The sequence below is a fragment of the Gordionus sp. m RMFG-2023 genome, chromosome 5 (assembly GCF_954871325.1).
Source record: "Gordionus sp. m RMFG-2023 chromosome 5, tfGorSpeb1-WG-v2, whole genome shotgun sequence".
Lineage (NCBI taxonomy): Eukaryota > Metazoa > Nematomorpha > Gordioida > Chordodea > Parachordodidae > Gordionus > Gordionus sp. m RMFG-2023.
Window position 1 is genome coordinate 10621586 of NC_088779.1, and position 14134 is coordinate 10635719.

General features: G+C 23.0%; 2 protein-coding genes across 4 annotated transcripts in view; one reads left to right on the plus strand and one right to left on the minus strand.

Annotated features, from left to right (window-relative positions):
- LOC135929691 (probable muscarinic acetylcholine receptor gar-1) overlaps positions 1-11261 on the minus strand; it is a 28690-nt gene extending 17429 nt beyond the window's left edge. Inside the window, exon 1 of the mRNA XM_065466393.1 lies at positions 11245-11261. The gene's annotated coding sequence lies outside the window, so the exon portion shown is untranslated. The remainder of the gene's footprint in view (positions 1-11244) is intronic.
- Positions 1087-14134, plus strand: part of LOC135929693 (large ribosomal subunit protein bL17m-like) — a 43828-nt gene continuing 30780 nt past the window's right edge. For 2 of the 3 annotated variants that reach the window (XM_065466397.1, XM_065466395.1), the window contains exons 1-2: positions 2236-2362; positions 2529-2662. In XM_065466397.1, coding sequence (XP_065322469.1) covers positions 2616-2662 — 47 coding nt within the window. In that variant the 5' untranslated portion in view covers positions 2236-2362; positions 2529-2615. Of the gene's footprint in view, positions 1105-2235; positions 2363-2528; positions 2663-14134 lie in introns of those variants that run through there. The other variant, XM_065466396.1, reaches the window with a different exon arrangement.

Genomic DNA, 14134 nt, shown 5'->3' on the forward strand with positions numbered 1-14134 from the left:
TGGCCTAATTTAAACATACAATACAGTTATTTACATGTTACACTTCTGAGAGGAAATAATAATTTAGAGTTCATGCCGTTTCGTCATTTTTAGATAACCGTGAAAAAGCAGATTAGAATATGAACTATGGAATAAATAAACTATATGCAATATTATAGCAAATGATAAATAAATACTAAATGACTAAATTAGGTAATATTAATCATAATTTTTTTAATATTAAGCATAATTTATGTAATATTAAAATTAAGGATAAATAATTTAATATTTATATGTTTTTTTACAATTCACTTTATGGAAACCACAAAAAAAATGCAAAAATGAACAATATTTAGTTTAGGGTGGAGGGTTTCGAGGAGGGCGTGGTTCCCAAATACCTTTCCATAGTTATGACTCTCTCATTATTATTGGTATATATTCAACCCAAAAATTTAATGCCATAATGTTTAAAAGTTTGAGATGCATAATACAATGACCATTTATTTGATAATATGAAAACTGAATGTGTAATGAGGTATCCATTTCACCAATCTAATCAATCATAAAATTTTCATAGAAATGTTTTTGTTCTACCGATATGATGAATATAAAAAAAAAATTCAAGTTTAAAATAAAAATTATTTAATTAATTAGATTAATAAGATGAATGAAATTTATATATTCAAAATCCAATTCCTATATAGATTAGAGAGCTTTAAAATAACTTTAACTAACAAATAAAATATACCAGGACCTTAGTCTTGCAATTGACGTTTTTGTAATTTCTTTTCAAATTTAGATTTTGTAAAAAAAACTCTGCTCGCAGCATAAAATAAATAATTTGCTTAAAACTAAATCGCGTGATCATAATTTATAAGTTATTACGCTTTGTTTATATCCTTCCTAATATATATTATACTTTTTATTTTCTATTTTAAAACCTTTAAATAATTTATAAGATGTTTTAGCATATTATGACAAAAATATTTTTTAGTATTTAAAGCCATACAAGAAATTTTAATTTTATTCTATTTCTTATTAAATACTATTTCAATTTCTACATTGATTATGTAGTTGGATCTTTAAAAGTTTTGAATTCGAATTTCAGAAATCTTATCATTTGAAGTATATCTTCCATTTTGGCATTTTAAATTTCTGGCCTTTAATTTTCCTGTATATAATTATATCAGTTTATATAAGATGTTAATATAAAAAATTATATATTCGCTATGTTAATTAAATAAATCTCCATCATGTTCATTAATATTAGATATTATAAAATGTTTATTGAAAATTGCTTGAAAGCCTTTATAATTTTAATTACACCTTTTATATTTATAAGAAGAGTTGACTAATATATTATTTTTCAAATTCAAATCTAGAATATTTATTTTTGTTTTGAGGGTGGAAATGGTAGTAACCTTAGGAAGCCAAAAAAATCTCGTTAAATTCAAACAATTATAATGATTATGACTAGTGTTGAAAATGCTTGATTTGAGCCTAATTTTATTAACGGCTAACTCAATATTTTATACAGAAAAATAATACCCAGGTCTGATTTGGACATTTATTAGAAAAATCTCGAGATTTAACCAATATATTTCTGGCTAAAATATTGAGTTTGCCGTTTTTAAAAATAGACTCAAATCAAGCAGTTTAACAACACTATTTATGATAAATGCTTTATTTCGGCGTGGGTAGATTGTCGGCCTTAATATATTAAAATTTATATATATTATTATTTGATTCAACCTAAGCCCAAATATTAAGTACCTGTGTTGATTAAGGTTATTCTGTCACTATATGAAGTCAGAGTTAATTTCTAACTTAATTATTGTTCAGCACAAGCAAATATCAATATACAATTTTTTAAATAATAAGTTTTAAAATTTTTTTTATCAATATATACCGTCGTAGAAAGATTTCGTTTATTATTTCTTCGCTTTTCAAAATTTTAATTTAAAGAAGATAAGGATTTAGAGATTTAATTTTTTTTATTTAAAAAAACAATTATCTTTATTTAGATTTACTATTTAATTAATTTTTAAAAAATGAAGTTTTCTTTTTATAAAAAAAATTATAAGGTCAAAATTTTTTTCCTTGCCATATTAATATTTGATTAATTAAAAATAATATTTTAAATAATATACTATCATAGATTGATTGCTTGAGCTTAGTTATTTTTTTTAGTAATCTGATAATGTTATAATTATAAATATTATGTTAAATTCAATTCTTATAATCGGTTAATTCGCGTATTAAATGAGTAATAACCTGGTTAATTAAGTATTGCCAATATCAACAATTTATTGTGTGTAGTATCTATCCAATTTATATTGTGCATTTGTTTTACAATCGACAAATCTGATTCTACCGAAAATGAGTAAAAATAATGTATCCCATAAATTTCCGACTATATTATAGATAAACATTTAAAAATAAAAAACCATATTATAAACGGGAATGGCATGAATTTAAAAATAAAAAACATCAATTCTATATAAATTAAAAAAATTACATTTTTTTATGTCGTAAAAATAAATTCATAGGTATTGGAGTGTTCTAATATTGCAAGGCGAGAGTATTTTGTATGTGTCTACACGGAGGTTGCAACTAATTACTCGATATATTGATGCATGATGATGTTTGCTCTAAGTGTAGGAACTCTATATCTCCCTTTCAGGTGATCTATATTATACTTTCTAATGCGATTGAACTATGTCACATATACGGGTTAAATAGACTTATGATAGCCCTCGATTGGTCCCCTAATAGGTGATTGCATAAGCTACGGCTAGGTAGTAGGCATCCAACTATTTGTAAACTCTTTGTCTGTTATCAAATTAACAAAGTGTATCGAATCTACGGGTTACTCCAAAAGCTTACAATAAAGGAGGAGTATTTAGCGAGGTTCAAGTTTCACGTAAACATTATAATATAGTCTGTGTGTGTGTTAATTATAATTTTAACCATTTTATATATATAATGTTTTCCAAACAGAAATTTAAATGGTTAAAAATAGGAAAGTTTTATAAGCGATAATGTTATGCCTTTAAACGTCTCCACATATTCTAATTTCTAAATTAATTAAATAAGCATTTATTTAATCCAAATTTTGTTGGGCATATTGCCTGGACTTTTCTAAGCCAGCTACAATGAGGGTCCCCTTTGTGACTGAAATATAAAATATTTAATTATATAGTGGATACTGACTAATGTATGTTGGATCCCCTTAAGTTTTAATAATGTAATTGTATCGCGCCCTCTTCCCCTATGTTAGATGGTCTTTTTTTTATTATATTATACAATAAATATTTATTTATATTTTATTTTTGATAAATGAAATTGCAATTATTTAACATGTATATGATGTAGATCATGTATTATACCTAATATCATGTAACTAGTTACTTTTTATTTCCAATAACTGATATTAGTTGCTTTTTTTATGAAGTAATCTAAATCTAGATATTTTTAAAAGTAACTAATTTCAAAACTAGTTACTTTTAAATTTCTAAAGTAGCTTTAATAACACTAAAAAAAATTATCAATATCCTCCAAAATTACTATTATTATTTAAAATGTTCATTAGTTTTGTTAAAACCCTAATTTTTTAAAAAAATGGACATATTTAGCCAAAATAATATTAAGCAAGCCTCAAGATTTGGCAAATAGATGTACAAACCTTTTTACCATATATGAGCAAAATCGGTTTACATAATATTAATCGAGCCGTTTTAAAAATCGACCAGAATCGTGATTTTTAAAAACACTAATGTTCGCCTCTTAAATTTTACATGTGAATAGTTAGTCCGATCATGGGCATGATAAAAAACATTTTTATTTTAGCTGATACTCAAAAAATAAGTTGTGCTAATTGGGAAAATCTAATCAAATTAAAATGTTATTATTTCAAATTATAATAAGAAAGAAGTTACACAACAAATTATTAAAGGTTTCTTATTTTATTAAAATATCTGTAGTTCAATTATTAAATTAACATTATATACGATCATTGTATCTATAACCACAAATTTTATTACGGTTGATATAAAACATATGTTTATAACATTTACTATTATATTAAGTGTTTGTGTGTGTCCAAAAATTACGAATTAATTATATTTTTTATTTTTAAATTATTAAATATTTCATAAATTACTTCAATTTTTTTTTGTAATTAATATAAACTTGATATATTATAAAAATATCATTGATAAAAATATAATTATTTATTATTAAATTTTTTCTAAATTGAATAATTATATGTCTCTTTTTTAAGTCTTTCTCGTCAGAATAAATAACCAAATAAGTATTAAAATTTATTTCTAAGAAAATTTATTATCTTAAAATAGCAGTTGTAGAATTGTATACAATATTTTATATTTACAAAAAATCTTTTATGAATATTATTTTTTCCAAAATATAACTTATCTCTCTATCTTTGATGAGATAAAAAAAAATGTAATTTTTGTCATTATTCAAAAAAACATGTATATCTAACATCCTTTTTTTTATCAGTTTTCTATTATCTGAGTTATTTCGTACTTCTAGTATGTGTCCATTGTTGGTGATATTTGTAGAAATGACCTAAATCAAAATGAACAGATTAAGGGACTTTGTTTTCACCCATATTATTAAAAATAAATGTATCGCATACTAAAGGATGACTCAAGATTCTAAATAGTTGGAAGCATTAACAACTGCAATTGTTGACATTCTTAAACAAATGAATAACAAAGCCTTGGACAATAAGGTAAGGTGAGAGCTAATTTAGTTTCTTGCGAAAGCTTTTTAATAAATATTGATAAGGGAAAATATGCCAGAAGGTGTAGCAAAAATAGGACATTTAATAATGTAAAATTATAGTAGGATCAAAGAAATTAGGCATTAAAATTATGGGAGAAATTTATTTAAAAAACGACTACAAAGAAAAATTGACGATAATGTAGGGTATGGTTTGTTTTGTTTGATGTGTCTCAGTTTTGGTTTTAAATTCAGTCATGATTTTAGATATCCGATAGTCTGAATTGGCTAAACCAGATTGACCTTCATTATTCAGATAATATCTAGTAATTTAATATCGCTCTGTTGAGCCGATTTTTAAAACGGGTTAACTCAATATTTTAGCCAGAAAATATAGCCGAAGCCTTGAAATTTCGCTAATAGATGTCCAAATTTTTGTGCCATCTATAAGCAAAATCTACAAATTTGCTTAATAATTTTTTGGCTAAAATATTGAGTTAGCTGTTTGTAAAAATTAGCTCAAATGCCATTTTCCATTAATAGTCATAACTCAAAACGAAAATAAATAAATAAATTTCTTCAAATTTTTGTTGAACTAGCTTGGATACTTATAATTATTTCTTAAAAAGTAAAAAAAAAAATTAGTGTCCAATTCCTCCTTGCCAAATTAAACATGTTCTGTTAAATAGATCCATCACCTCTTTATCTTGACCAAAAATAATTGAGACTCTTCGATAACTGACCACCTTATAGAAGTTCAATCGCTATATACTATTATTTATAATATAAATTACCAATATCATTATAAAAAAAATTTTATCTAATAAAAATAAAATCCATTCTTTTATAAAACTTATTATGAAAGCCAACGAATGATAAATGTAGATGTACAATCTCAGTGGAATTATATAAATATGGATTTATACTTATTTATATAACGTTATTACCGATTGTTTCAATATTTTAATATTATATTTATTTATTTTTTTTAAATTTATTGAATAAAACTAAAAGCTAAAGAAAAACTTAATTTAAAAATCGTTTTATAAGTTTTTTTTCATTATAATAAAAAATATTGAATTTAAAAAATAAAAAAATATAATATCGCAATATATAAACGCTTTTTGCACGCAAAAATAAATTTTAAATTTGTTAGCAAGGCTCAAATGATAAGGACTAAGAACTACCAGCCAATCGGGTCGTTAGCTTTTTACACTATTCGGAACAGCAAAACATAAAATTTTTACTTAAAATTAGCAAAAAAAATGAAGTTTTTGCTCATCAAATCTTTTTTTGAGCTCCTGTATGACCCCATTCTCCAATAACGATGTTACTGCTACTAGCTTTTCCAAAATCCCATTTCTATATTAGTGCATTTATACTTAAAAACATTAAATTACCTTTTAAAGAAGGTTATATTTGTTAGTGTTGGTTAAAGTTAATTTTGAAAAGTAACTAGTTTAGGTTACAAGTTATGTAAATTAAATTGGTTACAGTTGACATTTTTTACGTAACCAGTTATATTAAAAAGTAACTAGTTATATTGCAATCACTTTATAAATTATAATATTTTTTATTATACAAAATAACAAAATATTTTGCGATTTGCAAATTTTTATAAAATACAATATAAATAAAGAAACAATGGCATTTAACTAAATAAATCCTAATAAAAAATATATTTGCACTAAAAAAAGTAATAATGCATTAAAAAAAATTATTAACATTAATATAAGAATATTATATTTATTAATAAATTTTTATTCGGTTTTAATAAAAACACTATTTTAAAAATTTGTCAACAAGGCGGACTAGTTCAGAATAAGCTTCTCTAAACAAAACAAACCTTCTACTCTAGCACCTGATGTAAATGAGACATATATTTATAAAAACAAATTTTAAATTAAAGAAATTATCATATAATAGTAAAATTATTTATATAATAAATATTTAACATAAAATAAGTATATTTGTTTCGTTGAAATCTAATTGCATTTTTTGAGTAACATTATAGTAACTTTTTTTTGCAAAAATTTCACTAGTTTTAATAATCCTATTCCTATGCTAATAATTTAAAAGGTATTTTTAAAAAATGATTTAAACTGTTTGTGTTTCACCATCTTATTATGATTTATCATTAAGATTAATTAATTATTTTTTTGAATTTATTGGTTGATAAATAATATTTGAAGTCGACATTTATAATCAAAAATAAAATAAATAAACATAAGATATATTTTAAAAAAAAAATTAATTATAGAATTCGATTTAATTATTCTTTGTTTTTTAGGGGCATCTAGAAATGACGTTATTATAAGTTAGATCTAAAAAAAACAAAATTTGTCCTCTTCCCATAATTTCAGGATACATGATGTCTTCTATCTGCAAAGTTTAGCTTGTGACTATCCCCCCAACGAGGGCTGGGGTCTTATGTTACACCTCTGGATAGATTCAAATTAGGGTTAAAGTTAAGTTATACTAATATTATATAGTATATCTTAATCATGAATTTTGATAAATTTGTAAAAATAGTTCAGGGTTTGAGTTACCATCAAAGCCAAATTTGATATCTTTATATTATATATAATTTCACACATTAATAACAATTCAATTAATACTTATTTTTTAAAAAATAATTAATTCAAAATTTATCGTCTTAGTATCACAAAAAGAATTTTTAAACGTCATTAAATATTTTATTATAATTCTAAAAAAATAACACAAACTAACTTTTTTTCGAACAATTTTCTCCAGGAATAAATTATTATTTAATAAACGACATTAATAAGACACTTAATTTATTGATTTCTCCTTTTTATTAATTCCTTAAATAATTTATGAATTAATTTATAATAAAATATTATCTTTAGAGGCCTAAAATTTTAAACTAAAAAAAAATACATGCTAAATCTGAATTATATAAAATTTAAAAATTTTTGGCTGGTGCATCCCTTCCCTTTATTCCTTGATTTACTATCCCGACCCTATAGATGGGAAAAAGACATCTATCTTGTATTTTTCATTTGTTAAATGCTATGGGAAATCTTTAATTACGACAAAACAAATATTATAAATTATAATATTATTATATATTGTGTGTGTATTTAATATTTTGATTAATTCAAAAAGAATCCAATTAAATTTTAATTTAGCAAGGAATAGCTTATCATTTTAATTTCTGTAGGGAAAAAGATGAAAAAAATATATAAATAATAATATAAATTTGTATCTTTTAAAAAGAACACAATTTGGCATAAATTTTTTTTTTGTTTATGTCAACATGAATTTCTTCTTCTACGATGATAAATGATTTATTCATATAATAATATATTTATCACTAAATTTTTCAATATTATGTTAATGTCCTCCTTTTACAACCATTTTTGGCAGCAATTTATCTGACAATGGGATATTTAATATTTATGATAGTTAGGTATTATACCACCATTCACCAACAAAATAAAATTATTATAAATTTTAGCCTCATTGATTGTTATTGTTGTTAGAGAGGCCATATAAAAAATAAATAAATAAAGCGAAATAAAGAATGATCATATTAAAATTAATAATTTCTTTAAAAAAATTTGTAAATATAAATAATATGTTATAACATCCGGCTTGCAGCACGATTATGAAGTGGAGGTCACAAAATTAATGTTAAGAATGTCCTTCAAAATTTTCATAATTAAAGAATGATTATCGCTCACATTTGGTAATAATAAAAGAAGTGTATATCTTATCTCTTTATTTAGGGGAAATAATAATTGTCAAAGCCTTTTATATTCTTTAAAAGATAATATTAATAAGTATGAATTTTAAACCAAAAATTTTCTAATGCTGAGATGGTCTTTTTATAATTCAATCTGAAAATAACTTATAGCACTTATTAACTTATCAAATTATTTTGTGTTAAAAAAAAGAGAATTTTCTCATCCCAGTTGATAAGTTTTTAAATCGAAACCTATATTTATTTAGATAACCGTTTTACAAACTTAAAACTATCACCTTAGAGAAACGATATGAAAAAAAACTTTCTGAGTTCAAGACGATGCCTAAAAATTGAATAATTTAATAGAAGGTCATTGAACCTCAGATCTTAAAATCTGTATTTTTTAAAAAAAAACGATAATAAAGATAAAGATAGAAAACAAAGTTAAGAATTTTTAAAGAAAAATAAGAAAGAATAGAATAGAATAAAAATGGAAAGGAATAAATCGTTTTTTCTACTAGGTTCCTTCCTTTAATTCCCGTATATCCTATTCAGATTTGATTCTCATTTTTTTAAAAAAAATTTACTATGAATGACTAGTAAGGTAAAAAAATAATTTGTAGGCTCCTTAGATTTTTTTATATAAAAATATTTTTACAAATAAGACCCGAGATTAAATTTTGGCCAATCACAGATTTTTATTTTTGATCATTTTTTTGATAGCTCAAGGAATTCTTAAAATTTACTTATTTTGAATAATTTTGGCTGTATTTTGCGATTTTTTTTAAATGGAAATTGAAGATACATATGAATCTAATAAAGCGCTATATTATATAATTTTCTAAGATTATATTACCAATTAATTAGTATAATTCTCAATTTATTTTTTAGAAGTCGGCCCAGACAAAATTTTAATTTTTAGGCCCCATCCCGGATTTTTAAAATTTACATTTGGCCCATTCCCGAGCATGTCCGAGATCAGGCATGTAGATCTTTTATATAAACATCTACTTCCTTAATTTTAGTTTAATAACTCCGAAATTATAATTATTATTAAATAATTTCTTTTTTTTTATAAGTGAAAAATTTTAAATAAACATATTCCCAAATGTATAGTAATTTTAAAAAATCTATAACTTTATGCAATCCAATTTATTTACGTTTTTTTTAAAATTTAAATCAAAGAGATGAGATAAACCACTTTAAGTGTGGAAATCAAATGTAATAAAATATTTTATATTTAATATAGTAGAAAAAATATAATGTTAAAAGCTACATTTAAAAAGTAATTAGCTAACGTTACATTCTTAGTAATTAGTAAGTTACATTGCAATTACTTTGTTATTTATTTATTAATATTTTTAATTTAGTTATTGTTATTATACAGAATAATTTTGCGATTTAAAATTTTAATCAAATTAATTTGAATGATTATGACAATATATAAACAGTAATTTTAAAAAGGTAAATCATCATATAAAAATAATGAATGAGATATATATATTTAATTTATAAAAGGTAACTAGTTACTTTTAAATATTTAATTTATAAAAGGTAACTAGTTACTTTAAAAATACTAGTAAAAATGTTATTTATTTTTTTTGGAATACTATGAGTTAGAAACAAAAACTTTATGCTTTAAATCCATCCATAGTCTCTAGAAAGATAAATTTATTGAAAAATTGTAGCTTAAACCTATAGTGACAGATGAATCAATGTTTCTGGAGAATAGAAACATTATGAAATAGCAATGGCATTTCTTTTCATAGGCCTTTAACTGATGAGAGAGGGAAAAGTGAGAGGATGTGCTGGCCTAAGGAAATTTATTAGAAAAATACATAAGTGATAATAATCCAATAAAAATTTGAAAATGAAAAAATATATTAATTATCAGGTAATTTGGAGCATGAAAATCTAATAATTTATAATAAAGTATTGTATAAAATTATTTGTCAGTCTTGTCCAAATCATCAATAATATGTAATTTTTCTTAAAGATCCTAAAATTTGCATAAATTAAAAAATATTTCATTTTTCAATGTTACTAAAAGAAAATTAAAATTTATTACACATTAGGGACACATTCGAGCTACTATTTATTTCGTCAAAATAATAGATAAATAATTTCACCCCAATATAAATTTGGTTAAATTATCAATAAATTTTAATTTAAAACATTTTTAGTGTTTTAATTGAATGATTATATAATATCATAATTTTTAATCATTTCTATTATATGTTACAATCGAGTCAAATTACTGCATTATAGTTTTTATCACATAAAGTATTAAATCAAACCCAGTGTTCTCTTTCAATCTAATTAGTAATGAAAAATGATATTATGAATTTGAAAAAAAAACACTATATTACGTTGAAATAGGATATATTCTGTAATGTGAAGAAAAAATGAATAAAAAGGGGAAAAAGTACGACAATAGGAGGGAAGGTTAAAAGTTTGGCATAAAATTTAAAATGTTTATATTTTTTAGCACTCCCAAAAAATATAAAAGCTTACGACTTCTATTTAAATGAACATTTATACTTGAATCATTTTTTTAACATTATATGGGTATAAAAAACAATATAAATTTGAACAAAAGTATGACAACAAAATGGTCATAAAAAAGATTTCTATAAAGTTTTATTCAATGAAAACCTTAAGATTTCATCGGTAATTAAAAATAAAATTACCTCTATCTAATCTACCCAAATAAATGAAATATTTTCATAAATATTAACTATCACTTAGACAAAATTATATTCGCCCAACCATTAAAATAAAAAATATTTATTTTGCTTTTTATTTTTTACCTTTAAGTTCGAATCAGAGCATTATTTTGAAATTTTTTTGTTTTTTACAAAATGATAAAAAATATAATAAAAACATTGTTTAAAAAAATAATAATAAATATATAAAATATAAATTTTGGACTGCTATTTAAAGCAAAAAAAAATATATAAAAATCAATTGAGTGTTTTTTTTTAAAAAAAATTTAATTTTAATTAATTAAATGTAAAATTATTAATATTTAAATTTATTAAGCATTTCATTTTAATTTTGGAACTAAAAAAAATTATATATTGATTAAACAATGGGAAATGAAATGTGGTCCTTTACCTATTAGTTCCTTATTTCTTTTATTTTAACCTAATCTGGCTCTTAAGTTAGATGATTATGATTTATATTCTTCAAAAATAGTAATTTTATCCATTTTAGATCATTACCGATTTTAATTTTTTGCAAATTAAACTAGGGAAATTGGACTGTTTTTTTAGGTGAAAAAAATTGTAGCTACAAAGAATTCTTTCTAATAAATTTAATAGAAAGCAATTATATTAATTGCATTTATTTTGTTAAATTGTGAAATTTATAAATATTTATCCATAATAAAACCGAAATTATATCAAAATCAATATATAAAAATTGGCTATATAATTTTAATTGTGTGAATCCTGTTCTAATTAAAGAGAATTCAATTTTTTTTTTGAAATTTATAAAACACTAAAAATAAAGACATTTTATAATTAAAATGCATACCAAGGTATATTTGTAATATAAATTATAAATCAGGCCACATAAAAATCTCGGTAATATTATTTTCCTAGATTTTAAATTAAATAATCTCAGGAGACCTACTAAATTAGTTTTATTGCTTATCGCTATGCTCATATTACACAAACATAACTTCTCTTATCAATATTATTATTAATAATAAATTTTTAAGCATCGTCATAAAATTTTATAAAAACTCTTTTTTTTAAAGAAAAATTTAAATAGGTTTTTCAAGCCTCCCGAGCCCGACATATTTATAAGCCATTCTTGAGATCAAATTATGCCAGATAGTTTAGTATATTTATATATATAATGAAATGACAAACTATCTTAATCCAAATTTATTGTATTTCTGTATATATCTTTTTTAACTAATCCAAAAAGTTAATTAATTTCAATTTTTTTTTAAATATTCTATTCGGAACGTGAGAAAAGTTTTGTTTTTAAATTCATAAATTTAAATTTATTGAAGCATGATATGTTATGATGAATTAATAGTTTTAATTTTTTAAAAAAAAAAATTTTTCACTTTTTTTTTATAAAACAATGATGATAACTTTTATTAAAAGAATTAACCTTTTTTTATATCAATTCAATTATATATATTTTTTTAGAATTTCTTTGTGGAAAATCTGAAATATAAAACCTAGGGAAACACTCGATGCAATATTAATCTAACCTTACCCATTTCATGTAGATTTATCTAATCTCACATTTCATCCTTTATTAGTCTCTACTAACAAACTGAAATCAAGAAAATATTTAAAAATATTTATTCATGAAATCTAACCCTAGCCAACAATTTCATTTATATTAACCCTATTCCACAATACTTTTATTAACTTATGTTTATAGTTCATGTGAAATAAGGCTAAAAAAATATTATACTAACCCTAATAGCACAATCAATCCATATTCAAGGAAAAGATTATTAAATTTAATGAATATTACTATCTTATTATTGCCATCTTTTAGAGATTCATTGTGTAATCAATCTCAAGCCTTAGTCTCTATATGATATCTGTTTAATCATGATTATATCGTAGAGCATATAGGGCCATTAAGCATACATTTAATTTTACTTGATTGAGAACTAATTTCCTAATGTCAATTTAAATTAAGAAAAAAATATGGTATATTAATAAATTATAATCCATCACCCACTCTCATAAGATCTGCTTCCTAGTTAGAAAAGATTATATAAACATTAAATTTTGAATAAAGTTTTTAAGAAGATTGATAGCCTGCAATTTTAGTATACTCTTAATTCTAGGGTCATCGATTCAAAGGGTCCCAAAACAACATTATTAGCATGTAAGAAAACTTTAAATCATCTAGCTACCTAACTTATAGATTTAGCTAAAATTAAATATTCAATAAAGCATACTAAATATTTGATTTTACATTTAATTCTTTTATTTGAGACCAGGTTTTTACCTTTTAAATCAAGAGGGGCTTATCATCTCATAGAAATATAGAAATAATGCTTCCATTTTTTTCTAGTACTTCCTACCCCCAATGTACAAAAATCCTTTAATTAGATCTTAATTTATTATATATTAAATAGAGAATATTTATCCCGATTATAGCCACTGCCTAGCTTAACATAAAGCAAATGAATATGACCAGTATTTGCGCTTTCTTAAAATATATCAATATGAGGCGAAGAAGAATCGAAATAGATCTAGATTGGTCTTGCGATATCTCCTTGCCTATTTTGTGCACGAGTTACTCTTCTGTAAGGTAAGACACTTTCTTGTTCCAACTCTGTAGGTTGGGTCTAGAGATATAGAATAATCAATATAATAAATAGCCAAAATTTTAGATAAAGCTGGATTCCCAATTCAGGTGGAATCAACTGATCTATCACTTAAAAATGGCATAGCCTAATGCGGTCTTTATCATGATTTAAGAGGAAAGCCATTCATGTGAGCTTACCAATGTACATATCTGGATTCCCTTCAATATTATATTTCGATCTTTTCTATATAACTCATGCTATTTAGTTTAATAAATATACAAAATTTAATATATATATTGATAACCACCCCCCCCTTATATCTAAGCACCAATCAATCTGAACAGGTTACTTTCGGGTGAATATACAACAATAAACGCATTTAAAATATAAACTAATAATATTATTGC